General features: G+C 37.2%; 1 protein-coding gene across 1 annotated transcript in view; it reads left to right on the plus strand.

The window, feature by feature from the left end:
- The first annotated feature begins 3,482 nt into the window (after positions 1-3,482).
- LOC103082388 (uncharacterized protein CXorf22) overlaps positions 3,483-20,645 on the plus strand; it is a 22,927-nt gene continuing 5,764 nt past the window's right edge. The window contains 8 exon segments of the mRNA XM_082930912.1: positions 3,483-3,677; positions 7,370-7,396; positions 7,398-7,522; positions 10,937-11,052; positions 16,547-16,685; positions 18,867-19,071; positions 19,073-19,096; positions 19,449-19,609. Of these exon segments, the coding sequence (XP_082787038.1) occupies positions 3,483-3,677; positions 7,370-7,396; positions 7,398-7,522; positions 10,937-11,052; positions 16,547-16,685; positions 18,867-19,071; positions 19,073-19,096; positions 19,449-19,609 (992 nt within the window).

Genomic DNA, 20,645 nt, shown 5'->3' on the forward strand with positions numbered 1-20,645 from the left:
AGCAGGAAAGGAGGCTGTAAAATGTAGAAAATGTTGTCTTACTGTGTACAGCCGTATGTATATCTAAAAATTCTACCACTAAAGAAAAGGAAAATGGATACCAAGGCACAATTAGCAATCTCTGCAATGATGTCTGTGTGTAGTAAGGCACACTTGTTATTAATGATAGAGAAACTTGTGTCCTTTGACCTGGGTCAATTGGTGGCTTTCTGTCATTCACTAAATGCCTTGTGAAAATAATGGATAATTTTTCTGTTAGTTTATGTTACTGCCATCCAGTTCATGCTATTCTACTATATCCAGACATTAGTCTCATCAATCTATTCTTATTGGCATGGCTCTTCATTATCTGGAAGAACTTTTAATCCTATGTAATCTTAGTGAATTTCATTTTATACTTTCCACTTTTAAATTATTTTATAAACACGATGGTTACCACACTTCTAATACTCTTCTGCTTAAAGAAGTTCTTTTTACCCTCTTTCAGTAACTCCTGTTTCTAAGTCAGTACTCTAACCACTGTAATAGATTTTCCTGGACTTCATTCAGACTCTTTTCAAAAAATAATTTGAACTTTTGAAGATTTTAAATCGTGAAAGTAATATCCACTGTTTTCCCTTTTTCGTCAACTTTTTCAGTCCCTTAAACATGTCTAGAAGTAAACATCCAAAAATTGTACTAGGGATCATTTCGCTTGCTTCCTCATTGTTACCCCTTCCTTAGTGTTCAGAAACTCTACCCACCATTAGAGTTTCCACTAGTTAAGTATGAAGTAGGACTTCTGATGTCTATTTCACATGGCAAAATTTATAGTTAATTGATAGGAGTTACCTTTTTTCTCTTAAATTAATTCAGAGTAGAAGAATGGCAAGTCTGCAGTGGACGTTTAGCGTGTCTCTGCTTAACCTTCAAGTCCCCACTATAGTATAGTTCACCATTTATTATAATGAGGAATAAAATTTAACCTTGTTTATAATATATAAAGTATTCCAGTCAGAATGCCTACTTTGATTTTTATACAGAAGCCCTACCAACCATGCTGCCTTGGAAATCTGAACAAAGATGAACACAGACATTTCATCCATGATACATAACGAGCATTATTCTCCATGAAGCTATATTAGAAAATGATATATATAAGAAAATGATATTAGAAAATGATATATATAAGGTACTATTTATCTTTTGAATTACTGTTATATAAAAATGTCTTGTTGTTATGTTATTTGTCCAGCCTTAAAGTAACTACATAATCATGCATAGTTGAAAATTTTGGCTAAAAACAGCTTGCAGTTCACCAAAATATGCCTTTATTTGGCCATTGTTTGATAATGGAAATTGGACAAGACATTTTGGAGTTAAACAAGTAATGCAAATGTTAGACTACTTCATCTAAAGTTTACAGTTAAGGTAGATAAAGTAGGTAAAAAATCAAGAAGGCTTAATTATAGTTACTAAGGGCAGTGGATTCAGCTCTAGGCTTGGGGAACTTGGAGAGAGCTATGGGACACAGTTGATGAGAGTATGAACAGGACAGGGAAAGAAAATTGTTCTCCATTTGATTTGCATCACTGTATCTTTTAGGATCTACACAGAAGTCTAGACTTGAACCCCAAAATTGCCTACTGCCCAGAATGGGCAGTCAAGTTCTTTGGGCCACTGTTGTCCTCTCAGTGCTGTAAAATTGTCCTGCATAGGGGCTCAAAGATATGCACTGGGTTTGTACTGTGATATCATAGTAGCGATTAGCATAAAAATCCAGGTGTGACTCACATCTCCCACTTCTTAAGTCAAAATGTATAGAATTTTGAAAAATGATGCAGATGCTTTTAATCAATCATTTCATAAGAATTTGCAAATAATAATGTCCACCACCACTACTTCCACTGTTCTCAACTATTGACGACAACAATTCCAAGAAATTTTAAAGCTTCTCTTTATAGTTACTTTATAGTGAAGTAATAACTTATCGATCATCTTGGTACTTTGAGAATCTTGTAAAACAATTGTGGGAAAGTTTTCTACAAGGATATTTAGATCTTGAAGGATGAGTAACTGTTTGGCTTACAGGTGGAAAAGCTAGTGCCCTCAGAGTGAAAATCATGTGCCATGGCAAGGAGGAAATGAAAGCACCGAATTACATACAAATTTTAATGTGAGTGGGGAATTCTGTATAGTTTTTAAAACAAGGTGGGGAAAAGCCATTTCTGCAATCCTTGGCTCCAGATAATAAAGGTCAGTGGAAGAAACTGTTGTAAAGTTATGATAAGAGGCAAATTTAAGGCAGGGAAATACCACTCATCTAATATGCTTAGAAACCAAGGACCATCACAGCAGATGAAGGATGATGACACTAGGGATTGGGCAGTGTGAATTTGGACCTGTTGGAAAGGTGCTCATCTAGCTATGAAGATGTTTGATCTCACTCTTCTGAGCAGCACCTTGTTTCACAAATGAAGGAACTTAACACCTAGAATAAAGTTCCTATAGGGGCTTCCCTGGTGGCGCAGTGGTTGAGAATCTGCCTGCCAATGCAGGGGACACGGGTTCGAGCCCTGGTCTGGGAAGATCCCACATGCTGCGGAGCAACTGAGCCCGTGAGCCACAACTACTGAGCCTGTGCGTCTGGAGCCTGTGCTCCGTAACAAGAGAGGCCGCGATAGTGAGAGGTCCACGTACCGCGATGAAGAGTGGCCCCTGCTCGCCGCAACTAGAGAAAGCCCTCGCACAGAGACGAAGACCCAACACAGCCAAAAAAAAAATTAAGTAAATAAATAAATTTAAAGAGTAAAAAAGAAAAAAGTTCCTATAGCCTCTACACCTAGAGTAGTTAAAATTCCTATAGCCTCTACACCTAGAATAGTTAAAGTTCCTAGCCTCTCTATTCAGTGTGTGGTCCCTGGACCTGCAGCACTGGATTCACCTGGGACTGTGTTTCAGATTCTTAGGCCCTGCCCCAGATCTACTGAAAACAGACTCTGCATTTTAACAAAAGACCCAGAGGATTGCTATTAGATATTTAGAAACGCTAGCCTAAAGGTAACTGAGCTGTACACCTAGAGGGCTCTGACTCTGCTTCCATTGAATTCCTCCGTTACTGTTATATCTTGCTGCTTTGATAGACCCCATGGGCACATTACTTCCACTGCTCTTTAAGGTTAATCTTAAGAGAGGTCTAGGAAAGTGCCCAACCCGCCAGTGACATCTTAAAATCCTGCCAGCCAATGGCAAAGTGAGATCCCTCTGGGATTTCGGCGACCAAAGCAAGTTTTCTGGTTCCTCTGATGACACCTGCGATCCTGGGGTTCTTTCGCCAGACGCCTGCAGCTTCGGTTGAGGTTGCCAACTCGCCCAGCTTGGGCGGCGCCAAAGCCGGCTGGGCTGGAGGCTAGCGATCAGCGTCTGGTGGTTGCCTAGCGACGGGGTCCACGCTAATCCTCGGTCAAATCTGCAAAGGTTTGCGGGATACCTAGAGCACGGCTATGGAGTCCCAGAGGAGCTCACTCATGGCCTGGGACTTGGAGACCCCAAAGAAGGATATGTAGCTGCGGGTGACCCTGTCGGAAGTGAAGTTCCTGGACGCGATGGCAGGGAGGGTCTACCGCCTCCCAATTACCGTGCACAATCTCGGCCGATACAGCCAGAAGATCCGGTTTCAGGAGCCTTTCAAGCCACAGGTAACACACCCAGGGGTGTTGAGAGCAGGACCTCAGGAGGGCCGCCATCCGAGAATGCCTACCCACCTGGGCACCTGCTTTGTCCTGGGGAGTAGGCGCCCGGCTCCTGCGGGCAGGATTGAGCTTCCTGGGGAGCGACGATTTAGTGTGCTGGCTTTTTGTTTTGTTTTGATGTTTTTTCCTTTCTGCTTGGGGCTGGGAGACAGGGTGGAGAAAAGTCGATCTGGAACCTCCCAATTTCTTCATTGGGAGTTTGGAAAGAAGGGAAGAGGATTTTCACGTCTGTCTCCTCTTAACAGCCCAGAATCTATGCCTCATGATACTGTAGAATTATGGCAACAGATTCTCTATTAACTACCCTTTGGATCATAAAGTGCCTGTTACTCCAGATACTGTAGGATAGTGGAAAGGTTTATTATTTCTTATTCTAACAAACATTTGTTGAGAACCTGCTACAAAATAGGCAGTAAGTGTTAGGGATGTAAAATGGAGAGAGTCCTGCCCTCATAAGACTTAGAAACTAATGAGGGAATTAGTACCAATCTTCAGCAAAATTAATGTTAATGTTAATGAGAGGCTATCCCTATCTTCTGATTTAAAAGTTGACAGAACTTCATCTCTTTCTCACTGTTATTTTAGATTATCTGTGTAAATGGATGGATATTAGTTGACTGTGATCATCTGTTCTTAGGGAAAGTTGATATAGGACAGGTGAAATGAATTTTTGATATGTACGTGATGAATAACTGCATTTTTTTGTGGGATAGTTCTAATGATAATGATACTGAATGCAGCTGGACTTCTATATGCAGAAATGGAATGGTATCTATGATTTAATTAAAATCACACATATTTGTATACATATAGATAAATGTATGGTAGTGCTTAGGAGGGCAATGAGAAAAAGGACTTTTATGTTCTACTTTTTACACTTAGAAAATTGATGTACTATTTACCTACACTAAAGTGCACAAATCTTGAAAGTAAGCCTTGATGAATTTTTATATACATATATCTCCACGTAGCCACCACTTGGATCAAATCATAGAATATTTCCAGCACTCCAGAAGGTTCCCTATATTACGTGGAGTAATTACCCCGTGGAGGTGACCACTATACTAATTTGTAATGAACCAGATTAATTTTGTCAGTTCTTGAGTTTCATATAAATGGAATCATTCTTTATTGATTTTTGTATGTACATGTTTTAACAATAGTGATGTGTTTATTTTGTAATGAAAGTGTACATCACAGGAACTATTAACTACTCTTTAAATCAAGAAGTACCTGATTACTCCAAACACTGTAAAATTCGGGGAAAAGTTTATTATTTCATTAACTCACTACATATTTATTGAACAATTGAATGTATATCTGAAAATATTTTCTTTTAAAACTCAAGCTGGTAGCAAATCCCAGATGTGGGCAAACACTAGTTTATGGATGTCCAGGAGGCACTTGTTTGGGTGGTTTTTATGCAGTCAGAAGAAAAATAATATAATTAGTTTTACTGTGGTTTTTATTTAGACCACAGGTCTTGACATTGGCAAGAGAATGGCCAGACAGGTTTACTAGTTAGAGGCCAAGGCCATGAGTTCAATATCTGTTGCAAGATCATGATATGCACTCCTGGTCCTTCACAGGCATAAAGGGAATTAGGGAAGGGATAGATTAGCAAAAAGTATATTAACTGTCTTGGAGGAAGAAAGAAAAAATAAAAACAGGGTGCTACGTAAAGGGCATTGTCATCATCACTATTGTAATTATTTAAGAAATGATTCTCTTAACACACAGCAGTGCTTGTTTTCCACCCCGTTTTCCAAGATCCTGCCTTGCCTATGTATTGAGTACCCACTATGTGCCATATGCAGTGCTAATGCCACCTACTGTGGGTTGGTGTTAGAAAATTAAGACACAGTCCTTATCTTCAGTGTTTCGCTGACTCGTGTGGTCTTTGGTTCTGTCAGGCCAGTCTTACTTGTAATTGTCCTCTTACCCCCATGGCTCAGACTTCCTTTTCTTTTGACCCATGTTTTCATCCTTCCTCCTGCAAGAATCACCGCCTTCCAAATCCCACCCATCTTTTAGGGTCAAAGTGAGTTCTCATTTTCTGAAACAAGTCTTCTCTTATATTATCTCCAAATTATTTCTCCCTTACTGGATACTAATTGCATTTACAAACATTCATTATAGCTTGGACTTGAATCCAGATGGCTCCTGGTAACTGTTACTTTCACCTCAATGGTCAGTTCAGAAGCTCCTAAGAGAAGGGGTGGTGCCTTACACACCTTTGCAGACCACTCAGAGTGCTGAGAAACTTGTGTTTTGGGCACATGCTGCTGAAGTACTAGTTGCCCTTCTTATTTAAAGGAAGACGGTCAAACCTGTTATGTGGACTTCCAGCACCCAAAGACCTATGTGGGGAATAATCTATCCCTTGTTTTCTTACTGTTTGGTGATGGATGGGGGTTGAGAGTTGGGCTGTGGTAGTTATGAGGTGTCAGAATCATTGTTTGCTGGAAGTATGATGCTTTCAGACCAGTGGTATCAACACACCACTCCAGTTCTCTGTATCTCTCATTGCTGGAAAGCCCTGCTTAGACTCAGTCTGACATTAAAAGCCCTGAATAATTAATTTCAACTTGACCTCCATTGTTACTCATTGAAGCTCTTTGCCCAGCAAGGCTAGCTTATTAGCTGCCTGCTGAGAGATTATTTTGCTTATTCTTTTCAATGCGTGTGCCTGAGATATTCCCGCCTCCGTAGGGAGCACCTTTCTTGCTTCTTCTCTACCTCTTACATCCATCCTCTAAGCCTGGGTTGAGTGTACTCCTTCCTAGCCCACAGTAATCATGTTCTCTCATGGATTTTTGTGATACTTATGTCTGCATCACTCATATGACACTTGATTAGTCCCTGGCTTACATTATTTAATTTCCAAGGGGTATACAGTCTGCTTCTTTAAAGAGATTATATACTCAGGAGATTCTTTCTAGTTGTGGGGAAAGAGCTTAAGTTTTAGAGTCAGACAGATATGTGTTTTGAGTCCTCACTGACACAGTGACCTTAGGTATTAATTGCACCTACAGGTCCCAGTTTCTCATCTCTACACTGGGAGCCTTAATATCAGCCTTACAGGGCTGTAGAAGTGTATTAAGTGAGCTAATAGACATCGAATGCTTTACCTACCAGACATACTCAACCCAAAGCAGTTCTTCTCTTTCCCCCTTCAGATTTTTCCTGGAGTCTAGCAAATGTTTTTCAAGAACAAAAGTTCTTTTTCTTCATTGGTCTATTCCTTTTTATATTTCCTCCAAGTTATGAAGTCCAAGTCCTTATGCAGAAAGTATTGTGTATGTATTTAGACTGAGTAACATTTTCATTAGATTGCTCTTCCCTTTTTTTCTGTGTTCTAGTACCTCATACTTCTAAAGGAGCCCACGAGCATTTACATATTTCTTGACTGACTGCATTTTCAGTTTCAGTTTGTGTACCATTAAAAGCATATCTGAAGCATCTAGAATCTGATAGGTATAGATATGGTCATTAAGTCTTTGCCTTTAGGGCAGGAATATTGCCTTTGTCTTGATATATCTCTTGAAATAATGTATACTCCTAACTACAGTTGCTCATACTATTTTCTTATTAGGACTTAAGATGTATAATTTGATTGTTTTTTCCTCCCACTGAAGTTCAAACTGATTTTGACCAATCTGGATTAAAGCGCTTGCTTCTGGCCTTCAGACGACAGCTATGGTGGAATATCATCCTGATAAGAATGAAGACACTTTTGACCAACTTCTTATTTCAATAGGAAATAAAACAATAGAGATTCCTCTAATTGGGTATGTATTCTTCATATATCATGCTAATATTTTGAGCACTCTTCAAATATTAAGGGTCATAGTAATATTTTGTATTTTCTATGACTAATAGGGCTTTTTGTATCTACAGTTTCCTTACAACTGAACTTAAAGAACAAATTTTTAGCAAATTGTAGTGTTCAAAACAAATGGAAGACTAGTTTTCCATTATTTTTTAATTAAAATCATTAAAAAATGTCCAACAATTGCATGTTTTCTTTTTTTTCCCCTTGAACTCGCACCCTATTTTATTTCCACCATATTTTCTGTACCTTTTGATAGCAAGATTTATTAAAGAATGCTGTTTTTGCCATCTCTACAATCTTACTTTCCATTCTCACTCCAGCAAACTCCAGAGGGGCTGTTTTCCCCAGCTTTCCAGTGAAGTAGCTCTTGCATATTGCCAGTCTGTTGGTACCTCCTTTGCCTTTTTCTTACTCCATTTCTCAGAAGCATTAGACACAATTGACCATTACTGCCTTTGTGGGCCACTTTATTCTCTTGATTTCCCTGCCACTACACCTCTTCAATGATTGTTCCTTCTCATCCTATGTGATTTTTCTTTTAATTGAAACACAATTGACATATAACATTGTGTAAGTTGAAGGTGTACATGCTGATGTGATACATTTATATATTGCAATATGTTACTACCATAGGGTTGGCTAACACCAGTATCACATTACATAGTCATCATTTCTTTCCTGTGGTGGGAACAATTAAGATCTAGTCTGTTAGCAACTTTGAAGTTTATAATACATTTTTGTTGCCTGTGATCACTATGCTGTATGTTAGCTCTCTGGGACTTATTTATCTACTAGTTCCCAGTTTGTACCCTTAAACAGTATCTCTCCAATTCTCCTACCCTCCAGCCTCTGGTAACCACCCTTCTACTTTCTGTTTTTATGATGGATGTATTCCTAAATGAATTACTGTGAACCCATATTCACATTTTAATTTTAAATTATTGTCATATTTACTTCACAGAATTTTAAATAATGCAGATGTTTGGCTTCAAAAAATCAAAATGGTGTTTTTTTGAGATTGGCTGAAAAATATGGACTGATATAATGAATATAATACAGAGCTAAGTGACTGGTTTGCAGATTAACTTTAATACAAATAATTTATTTGACCAGGACATTGTGCTTTTCATTTTATATTGAAATAAGTATAGTTCTGTTCATTATAAAATTACCCGTTAGAGCTGCTGTTAAAATTTTTGTTTTTTTTCACATACATACATGCATGATCCTTCTTTTCCCCAGCAAAATATGATTCCATAGGTGTTATTCTTTTGTCTCTGTTTATCCGGCACCAGCAGAATTAATATTAGAATATTAATATTTAATATTAATATTAGATATAAGTCTTTTTATAATTTCCCTTGCATTTTTTTAATTTCATAAACTAAATTTAGATGTGCAGTTATTTGGGTTCTCAGTGTTGTTGAGAAGTTCTGCTTTCTCACAACATCCCATTCTGCATAGGAATCAAACGGCTGACACATGTTAGGAAAGGAATAAGCTACTCCTTTGCATCATCGGAAGGTATTTATTTAGCTATCAGAGCATCCCCGAGTTTGGAGACCACTGGTACTTGGCATGAGTGTGTTGGTCATTCCCCTCTCCAGAATTTCCTTCAACTCTGATCCTTAGTCAGGGTTCAACTGGTAACTCATCTTGCAGAAGGCATTTGGAGTCAAGAGGCACTTCTTCTGATAGGTGGCTAGATACTTTATTGTCCTCAGAGGTCAACTGTCTTGACGTGTTATGGTGCATATGGGGCCAGAAAATGTTTTTGATACAAGGAGAAGAGAAACCAGTAGGAAAGCCAGAGAAACTGTTATATATTGCCATTTTACCACACCCTTACTGCTAAGGTTAAACCGTATATATGTGTATGCATGTATGTACATGTATATGTGTGTGTATGTGTGAAGATTCTTAAGAAATTCTTCTTAAGATACTTTTCCACATCTAGCTAGAGAAAAAGTTTGAAAAAACGTTCAGCTTCACATCTTATATTGTTTGTGTAACTGGTTCCTCTTTTAGATCCTGTAAACTATTAATGCAATTATGTATACACATATAAATATATTGTAAAGAGATGTACAAGGTCATTGATCTTTTCCTGTCACAAAATTACAATCTCTATGAGAAGAACATGGGCATTTCTTAGACTATGCAGCATAAGTAGGACATTCCTGGCTGATCTCTGGAATGTCTGTACCTATCCAGTAATACACAAACACATATAAACACAGATCCCAGAAAGAAGGCCCGGACCACCAATGTATAGGCAGTATTTGTAAATGTTTTGTTCAGGTATTTTTATTTATGAATTTTAGTGTGTTTGTATGTATATATGATTGTATGTATGTATGCATTTATGCTTTGGAAGTTGTATCCTAAGTGGAGTAAATTACTTAATTCATGTGTCTGGCACATAACCTTAAGACTCAATAAAGATTAGTTATTACTATATTTATTACTGATGCTGTTGTTATCGTTGTTAGGTTTCTAATTTAGGTTTCAAATTAAGTACTTGAAGTCTAACAAACTGGATTCAAGTTTAAGTTCCCCAGCGTTATATCCAGATAATTCCTTAGATAAATTATTTAAGCTTTTTAGGTCTTTGGCTTTTCATCTGTAACCTAGGAGCCGTAATATTTACCTACCTTTCAGGAAATTTGTTAATATCAAACAGGATAATATACTTAATGGTGCTTTATAAACTATAAATTATTATCCAGATATAATATATATGTATATATATATCATTATGAGATGTGTATTTAGGATTAGAATGGATTTTTTAAATGCTTATGAAAACATATGCTACAGATACGCTACAGTGAGTCCTTTAAATTGGAGACACACATGGAAAATCAATTGTATCCTTTTGTTCTTAGGCCTTGTTTTAGTCCCCGAGTGATATTTTATAGTATCGTAGCTTCTTTTATTTCATCAGATTTGGATCATCCAAACTAGTTTACTTTGTTCAGATAATTTGCACCCTTTTGGGGTCGGGGGGCGAAAGAATGTATTATAGGCTTAGTAGGAGATTCCAAAACAGAGTTCCAAATATATTTTGAGCTACAAAAATATTGAGATGTGTGGGTAACCTCTCAAGGTGAGTACTTGGGAAGGCATACCATGTACTTATGCATAAAGTCTGATTTCTTTATTTAAAATGTGTCTCATTATCTTTTTTTCGTGTCTTTATTTTACAGTTTGTTTTACTGACAGATGTGCCACCAGCAGACCTATAAGGAAACTGAAATATCTTTTTAGGAGTTAAGATAAAAATATCTATATACGTCCCCCTGTGGATTTAACCATGAGGTTATAGTTGTTAAAATTCATCATATGGTCCTCTTTTCTCCTCTTCTAGGTTGATTCTATCCTGTCAACTGGAAATTAAGTCAGAAGTTAATTTTGGGACATTGGTTGCCAATAGTAAAGTATATTGTAAAGAGATTAATATCATTAACCATGGCAGAGTACCAGGTAAATACTTTTTGTCATATAAATTAACTTACACTTTTGGAAGAAAATTGGTACTGTTTGAAACATATACCTTCTGCAATTAATGGATTCTCTGATTCACCCTACCCCTTCAAAAGAATTATGTTATATGAAAAAGCTCAAAACTGAAGGTCCTTAAGTAGGATGACTGTAAAAAACTGATAGGTAATATCAGGAAAGATGAGTCTACATCCTTATGATTCTTATTAATACAGCCTGACTCTCAGATGACTGATGATCTCCCTGAGGACAGAAGGCAAGGTGGTGTCGTGGAAGTGACATAGTCCTTAGAGCTTTCCAGAGATAGAATCAGGACACAGTGCCTTACTAGCTGTGTGATCTGGGGCAAGTATCTTTAAGGACATTGAACTTCAGATTCCTCATTTATAAACTGGCTAATAAAATATACTGTGGTTAATTATGTATGTACTTAAAGTTGTAATATGGTACTTGACTTATCACAAGCACTCAGTAAATATTTGTTCTTTTTCTCGATCATATTCAACTTTGAATTCACATGATGATCCCTAGAAGGCTCTTAATAACATTTTGTTGAAAGGAAAAGTGCTTCTCTCTTCTCCATACTGGATTATTTCTAGACATTCTTACTGTGACCTAAGAGTTTCCATAAAGGCATAGGTGTGCCTGTGTGTGTGTGTGTGTGTGTGTGTGTGTGTGCACACGCATGTGTGTATGCACACTCTTCATTGATGATATACTGTAGGCATAAAATCACTTATCCTTTCATTCACTTGATTGGATGGTCAGCATCTGGGATGATAAGACTCACATTTTCCCCAAGCTGAGAAGAGGACTAGCTCCAGACAGGGAGGGCATTTCTCTCTGAGACTGCTTGTTGGATACATAAAACAGGTCTTAAATCCAAACCCGTTTTACAGTAAGTGAGGACGTTCTTTGGGGTTGCTTGAATGAGCAGTGGGAATTATTAAGACAAAGGCAGTCTGTCACTTTACTGATTTCTTCTGGGATATGAACAAATAAAACTGATAGTTGTTCCTCACTGAATGTTATTCATTTCACTTTCCATGCTTTGGTTTTTAAATGGCCGAATTTCTGATGCCTGTCAGACTGTGGAATATTAGGCTCATTTGTGGGCTGACTCCAGTGTTAAGGATGAACTCTCTTATGGTGATTGACTATGGGCTGTATGGTCCTTTAGATTGTCTGGTTATAGAGCAGTGATATGTAATTGAGAGAATTTTCTTTGTATTCTTTTACTTTCCAAAATCTCTCTTAACTGTTGTCCATTCCAAAACCTCTAAAGATTTGATCATATCCTCTCTTTATTCTAAAATCTCACCAAATTGTACAGTTTTATTACTTATACAAACTCTCTATAAGTAAAAAATACGTAATTTTAATTTTAATTGAATATTTAATATTATTTTACTTAATAAAAGTATATGTGTGGACCTGAGTTCCTACATTTTAGGAAAAGTAACCCACATTGACTTTTAGTATTGTATTAATATTTTGTGTGTGCATAGTATTTGTAGTTAATACTATATTGGTAACTTATAATTGAGTATTATGAAATGTTAATTACTCTTACCTTACTGACTGAAACAAATTGTTATCAATGAAACACATTTTCTTAGTGCTGACTTTGTCCCTCATTTTTGGAGTTGAATGATATCATTTTTTCCACCCTTACCAAAATTGATAGTATGTTTTATATTCACAGTAGCAAGTGCCCGTAAAGTGTCATAAAGTCCGCATTACCCACAAGCACAATATATAAATATTCATGAGAATTATAATGTATTTTCATGAAGAAAAACACTTAGGAAGAAAATAGATTCAGCAGCCAAAGATGATTTTAATAAAATTTTCGAAAAGGATTTTATGTGACAAATATTTTGTAGTTTTAGAGTCAAAGATCAAGTGTTTACAAACGTATATGTGTACTTAAGAGGACATTAAAAAGCTACGTTCAGCAGATTCATGATTTGTATAGCTTTGTTTTCTCTCTCTGGTAGTGTCACTGAGGTTATTATCTTCAGTTTTATAGAAGCCAGAGTTTATGTAACAACTTCATGATGTTTTATTTTAATAGTCTATTATGGAGTAACCATCCCTAGATTTAGCTGAAAGTTGTTGAGTACATTTTGTTGTCTTGCCCCGTATAAGAATGTTTCCTAAATTTACAAAGTAGTGCTTGTCTTTTCATCTTGAAAAGACATGGTTTAATCTTTAAGATGTTTCTAATATTAGTGTTTTGTGAGCTGGGGAACTCCATGTTCTCTTTTATGTCTTTATTGTTTCTCAGTTTTTATCATTGAAGATTGAAAAAACATTATTTTAGCATGCCTTGAATTGCACACATTTCCCTCTTCCCCTCTTGAATCTTTGGGAACTTTTTCTACTACTGTGTTATGATGTAGAATAGTCTTTAAAGTCTCTAGTGTGATCTTTACACACCATTTCTGGGTTTGAACAGCTACCTTAGGACTCCTTTAGGTTTTGGGGGGTTATTTTGCCCCAAATATATGACCTTTCTTTTGCTCTTAATGTCTGTTGTCCTCCTTCCCCTGATCATCAGCATCATCTCTCTACATCACTGTCTAGAAAAGCCTGGCATCATCTGTAAACCAGAAAATTTGCTAAATTGGACCAGACCCAGGAGTGGTCCTCAGAATCCACTCTAACTACCCAGAGAAGCATCCACTACTTATTGTCAATGCATTTTTTTGTTCTGTTTTCATGGAAACTGATGTCATGAAATCTCAACATACTTTTCACGCATAACACAGTGTTAGGCATATACCAGGCATTCAGAAAGCCTTCATTTAATTGATTTGACCTGGAGCGAGGTGTTCCAGGTCCCAAATCTTGGTTACAATATTAACTGGCTGGGAGGCCCCAGACAAGGAATTTACACTTCCCGAACATTCATTGCCTCCCTTGTACATTAAAGATAAACATAGCGCCTTCCTCCTATAATTGTGGTGATGATTAATAAAATGCTTAGCACACTCACTGACATATATTAAGTGTTCAGTAAATATTCATTATTGATGGTAGAATTCTTCTTCTTCTCCCTCCTCCTTAATTCTCTTTTGGGGACTGCTGTCCCTTTTTTCAGTACATTAGAAGTGAGTGTTCCTTAGGATTTGTCTTAGACCCTCATGTTTCCTCAGTCACCCTGCTCTCCCAAGGCAATCACTTCCATTCCTGTTCACTGAAGTCTGTACAAGACTTTGCATTTCCTTCAGGTTTTTCAAAGTTAACACGTCTAAAACTAAACTCCTCAATGTCTCCCCCAAACTTCTCCTTTTCTGTTTTTCATTGAATGTCACCACGATGTATATGGCCAAGTCAGAAATTTGGCAAATCCTTGACACCTCCCTCCTTTTCACCCTCTACCCCCTTACTCAGTCAACTATTAAATCCTGTCTGTTCACTTCCTTATAGTGTGAGTAATCCTACTTTTCTCTGTCCCACTGTCGCTTTTTTTTACAACAGTCCATAATCTTCTCTTGCCTTATAATTACATCAACCTAAATTATTTGTCTGGAGTCACCTCTTACCTCCTTCTAGTTCATTCTCCACACATCAGCCAGTTTCACATCTAAAAAGAAATGAAACTTTGATGACAAAATTTCTTCAATGACACCCTTCTCCTAGGATGATGTTCTTGCTCCTGTTGTGAGCAATTAAAAAACCAGTCAAATATTTCATTATTACTCATGATATTCAAGTTACATAAGACACAGTAATGTTTGTGAGCTCACTGTCTTAATATATTTAAAAGATTGAGCAATGTTCTTTGGTTAGGGGTTGTTCCTGAATAAGCTTTTGAACCATTCACTTAAAACTCTTTTGTCAAACTACAGAAAAGTGGTTACAGTATAGAAACTATTTCACTGACTCAGACTTAACTGAACTCATATAGTTTTCTTTTCCTGGAGAATTGAGTCAATAATATTTATTCATAATGGATATAATTTTACAGAGTTTTGTTTTATATTATGACAGAAAAAAATAAGCCTTAAATATTATGTCATTAGCAAGTCTCTAAAAATGATTGGATTAACAAATTTTGTTACTGTTTGCCTTTTTCATCTGGTCATCTCTGGACCTAAAGTTTTATTATCTTTTATATTTTCAGTACTTTTATTACGCTAATATTACATTCTCCTAAGTTAAATGAATAATTTTGGAAAATGTCACCAAATGTGATTTAAAACTGGTAAATTAGGAATTTTCAAAGTTGTTTATGTTCGCAGCATGCTCATTTGTGTTAATATTGTATAATGATATCAAAGAAACTCATGACTGGTTACCTCCCATTTATTCGGACATTTTGAACACTGCTTGGTGCTAGGCACCATGTGGGGTGCCAGGACCACAACGATGAAAAAGAGATAGTATCTGATCTCACCTGCATGCTCTAAGATAGGCACCAAACATTACCATAAATTATGGACCATTTCTGCTTTCAGAACAAGAAATTTTTGTGGCCTCCTCATATGCTATTTGAGTCTAGAAACCCATTTCTTTCACCCTTTCCCTATGTGAACTGCATTAATTCGTTTATAGAGTAGTGGTAATGGCTAGAAGTGTGAGCCCTGTGGTCAGAAACATCCAAGTGAAAATCCCAGCTCTGTTAGTTAGTTACTAGCTGTAGTAGCCAACTGTTGCTATGTAACAAACCACTCCATAATTCTATATCTTAAAAAAGTAATTATTTTTTTAGTTTCTCATTTGTATGCAGATTAGCTGGAATTTGACTAAGCTGCATGACTCTGCTTCAAGCTGAGGCAGCTGGGGCTGATCTGTTACTCACTGCAGGTCTCTGAGTCAGCTGGGTGGCTCTGCTTCACATTTGCCAATGCTGAGGCACAGGCCAACGGGACAGCAGTTTCTTAAAAGAAACACTGTCCATGGTAGAAGAGCAAGAGAACATCTGGGGATGGAGCTGACATGTTGTCACTTCTAGTCCCATGCTATTTGCCAAAGTAAATCACGTGATCAGGCCCCGTCAAGGGGTAGGAAAACATACTTAGTCCACGGGAGGGTAACAGTAAGGATGCAGAGAAGGTTAAAGAATTGGAGTTGATGATCTAATCTATCATAACAGTTGTGTATTTTTGGACAAGTTACTCAACCTTTCTAAGTGTCTGTTTCCTTATTTATAAAACAGAGGTAATGATTGAGCCTGTATCATAGATTTCATTATGAGGACTAAATAGAATAACATATGCACAGCTCTTAGCATAAGTGTCTGAACACAGTAAGCAGACAGAAAATTTTAGCTATTGATGAGGGTTGAGTCCTAACACGAGGCTCACATTTATTGGATGACCCTAGAGACAGGACTTACAATCAAAGCTGTGATTCTTGGTCCACAATAGACCATAAACTCTGTAATGTGTCTCTGTCCTCTACTAAGAGTGTGAACGTTAACATCATAAGGATCCAAATGTAAACCATCTGCTCTTGTTCTCCTTAGGTATGTTTAAAACAGAATACCAGGGTCAGTTACCCATTGTCATTTTTCCAACCAGTGGTATTGTGCAGCCCAAGTCATCAATGGTTATTAAAGTGGATTTCTGTGCAGACTGGCCCATAATTGTAAATGAAGTGGCAAAGTGAGTATATACTATGGTTCTTAATTCTAGTGTAGTGCTTAATACTTTCCTGTTTCACTTTTCATATATGCCTGTTGTCTTTGAATGTATGTTAGCTTCTTCTTTCAGTCAGCATTCATTTATTGAGTATCTACTATTTGCCAAGCACTAGGGACTGAAAAATGGGAAGAACCAGAGAATGGCATATGGGTACACCTAACAGGAGCTCCTAGTTTGGATTTTGTTGGGGTGAGGGAGTGGATCAAGAAAGAGCTCCACTAAGGAGGTGATAGTTGAACCAAACACCTGTTGTTGAGTAGAAATTAGCCAGGCAAAGAGCCGTGGTGTGATTTGGGCTGAGTGTGTGTGTGTGTATGTATGTGTGTCTGTGTGCAGGGGAGGTGGGTACTGGTGATGAGAGTGGGTTAAATGAGTGATTTCAGGCAGTGCAAGTAGAGGACTTGAATTTCTACAGGTTAATAGACAGTGTTACACATCAAGAGATCTGAGGCAAAGAGATGGAGGTGAGGAGTGATGAGAGATGAGACCAGAGAAACAGAATGGTGCAGGGTCCAGTTAAGGACCTCATAGGACAGCATTTTTTAATGCTATATGTCTCAGTTCATTAGCAGAATGTGCAATCAATCACTGTAATGGGTCACCACCAGTATTAAAACAATGAAATAGAAAACATCAGAATGCATCTCACATGGTAAGGGCAAGTGGCGTTTTGTAAAATGTGTGTGTGTGTGTGTGTGTGTGTGTGTGTGTGTGTGTGTTTGTCCTGCATTGTAATGTAAAATGCATTTCTAACTGAAGGTCACAATTAAAAAAATGTTTGAGAAACAGTTGTGAGCCCCATAGGAGCTTAGGTTCTATTGTAAAGGCTGTGGAATCTCAGGAAGGTTTTAAGATGGGAGTGTCTTGATTAGTTTGCATTTTAGAAAGGTCATGTTGATAGCAGTGTACAAAATCGAGGAGTACAGATGTGGAGTGGATAGCCTGACTAGAAATTCTAATAGTAAAGCAGAAGAGAAATAATGAAGGCCTCATTTAAGGTACAAATTGGGAGTACGGAGGGAGAGAAGTGTGCAGATTGAAGATACGTTATGGAGGTAGATTTGACTACATTTAGTGACTGGTTATAGAAAGGGAAGGTAAGAGGAGGTTCAGATCTGTGAGAGAAGATCTTGAGTTCTGTTTTGGAATGCTGGAATTGATTTGCTTTGCAGAATCCTGTGGAGCCTATTATATTTACTTATCTTGAGTCCCAGAAAAAAATTTGGTCTAGGTATATTGGTTTGAGAGTTGTCAGTTCATAAGTTGTAGATGAAGCATGAAATGTTGAAAATAACTTTGAGAAGGAGGGTAGAGTATAAAAAAAGTAGGAGAGAAACAGCATTATTCATGGAATTTACAAAATATCCAGGTCTTAGAAGAATGAGAAGGCAGAGTCTAAATAAGTTAGAAGGAAAGTCATGAAAGTATGGTGTCAAGAAAGCTAAGGGAGGGGAGATGTGGAAAGAGATGGTATCAACCGTGCCCAATGTGACAGAGATACACAGAGATACAAAGTTAATGACTTTGGTGATGGCTGTGAATTGGTCAGTGATCTGTGGTATCTGACAGGGTGAGATTCAAAAGGATTGCATTTATGCCAGAGAGGGATAAATGCGGGATGGAGTGAAGTTGCAACAGTGAATTCAAATTAGTCTGGAAAGTGAAGTTTTACGAGGGAGGATATTCATTTCAGCAAAGAAGTGGAGTTTTGCTGAGATACTCTACTTTGTAGGGAATTGGGTTATTAGGATGGGGATGAAGTTGGCTGTTGGACTGGGGGAAATGGGATGAGTTAGAAAAGAATCTCAGAATTCTAGAACTAGAGGTGACCATGTAAATCATTAGTGATATGGAAATATCAGTAAGTGATTTTTGGGGTCAATTCATGCAGTTGTTTTCCATCTTTGTTGTTTCCTGGAGACAATGAATTAGGTTGCACATATGCTATTCTACTTTGCAGATTTAGACAGACAGAAGGACGTGACAGTCTCTGGCACATACGTGAAAGGAACTGCTCTTAGTCCTTTGAATTTTAATTATTATGTGATTTTATAAAATTTCTGTTTATATAAACATTTAGGAGAAAAATAAAATATATAGAATTCTAATTAAAATATGTATGTATAATTCATTATGTTGTAGATTGAGTTTGCGAGATCGTCCAGACATATTCTTGAATATCAAAGCTCATGTTGTTGAGCAGATTATTGAATTGTTAAACATGGATAATGATAAAAAGTTGGAAAGCATAAGCTTTGGTCCTGTTTTCTTTGGAATGTCAAAGATTGAACATGCACTTCTATACAGTAATAGCCCAGAACCTATAAACTGGGTAGCCATAATGCAAGGATGATTCTGTTGGAGAAGAATTGGTAAGTAAGTAGTGCAACTTACTAATAACCAACAAGCTGTTTAATTTTTCTAAATATGTTTTAACATGAAGATAGATATGATTTCATTTCATGTGTCTCCAAGGGTGCCCTGAAAAAGTTCAGTAAATTCAGCTGACATTGATAATAATCTATATCTGTTCTTATCAATTTTTCAATAGTTCTTTTAATTTTATGAGGTGCCTTGATCAAATTTATGTATGTTACTGTTAAAACATACATATTCTCTATATCTAGACTCTGGAATTTCAATAATTATTTTATGACCTCATCTTAAAATATTTTATTTTGTGTTTTGCCTGAATATTCTTTTATTTCTGATTTTATATTACAGGGTACAAATATTCAACAAAGAACAGGTGTTGCTTTAAATAGTCTAACCTACTTAAGGAAAATAAAGAACATAGATATTACCACATTTATCTCCTGTGTTCCTAATGAAGGGAGGTTACAACCTTATCAAAAGATTTTAATTACATTTTGTTTCAGCCCAAAGTAAGCAAAAATTAATTCCAATATGATGTTACTTATTAATGGAAAGTATATTAACCATACATTCATCAGATTGATTTTAATAGTAAAACTTGGTGGGCTTCCCTGGTGGTGCAGTGGTTGAGAATCTGCCCGCCAATACAGGGGACACGGGTTAGAGCCCTGGTCCGGGAAGATCCCGCATGCCACGGAGCAGCGAGGCCGCCACAGCTGCTGAGCCTGCGCTCTAGAGCCTGTGAGCCAAAACTACTGAGCCCGCGTGCCACAACTGCTGAAGCCCACATGCCTAGAGCCCATGCTGTGCAACAGGAGAGGCCACCGCAATGCGAAGCCCACGTACCACAATGAAGAGTAGCACCTGCTCGCTGCAACCAGAGAAAGCCCGTGCACAGCAACGAAGACCCAACACAGCCAAAAATAAATAAATTAAATAAATAAATTTATATTAAAAAAAAAACTTGGCAGAAGGCACAAATTGGGTTTTTCTTATTATGGTTCTAAATATTTCTAACATGGTTAATATTATTTCCAGTATTTAAAAATGTTTCTAAATACTTCATTTTAAATTAAAAATCTCTCCAGACCTTGTGGAAATGAGGTGATGGAAGTTTTGGGTTGCTTTGGATTTTGACTGCAAACCAATCTGTCCAACCAAGACGTTGTTGTCCCTGCAGAAATAGTCAGGTGATGGCCAGGGGCATGCAGTATGTTCTAGATGCCTCCAAAGAGGATGCAGTGCTCCTGCCAGGGCCAAATGCTTACTGAGTATCAGGAATATTAAGCCTACAGCAGCTGCTGGGATCAACCACACTTGCTTGCTGAAACTCATACAGACATTTAGGACTTTTGCCAATGTATATTTTTCCCTGTACTTGGTTTGATTATTTAGTGTGAAAATATATTTGGCAATGCTGTTTTAAATATATAGTAGCAATTTCAGCTACACTTGAGAGGTTGCAGTGTGTGACAATAACCGATCCAATTGTCAGTATGCTTATGCTTACCCTTGTTTTTTTTTTTTTTTTTTTTTTTTTTTTTT

The sequence above is a fragment of the Lipotes vexillifer genome, unplaced genomic scaffold, assembly GCF_000442215.2.
Source record: "Lipotes vexillifer unplaced genomic scaffold, Lipotes_vexillifer_v1.1 scaffold789, whole genome shotgun sequence".
Lineage (NCBI taxonomy): Eukaryota > Metazoa > Chordata > Mammalia > Artiodactyla > Lipotidae > Lipotes > Lipotes vexillifer.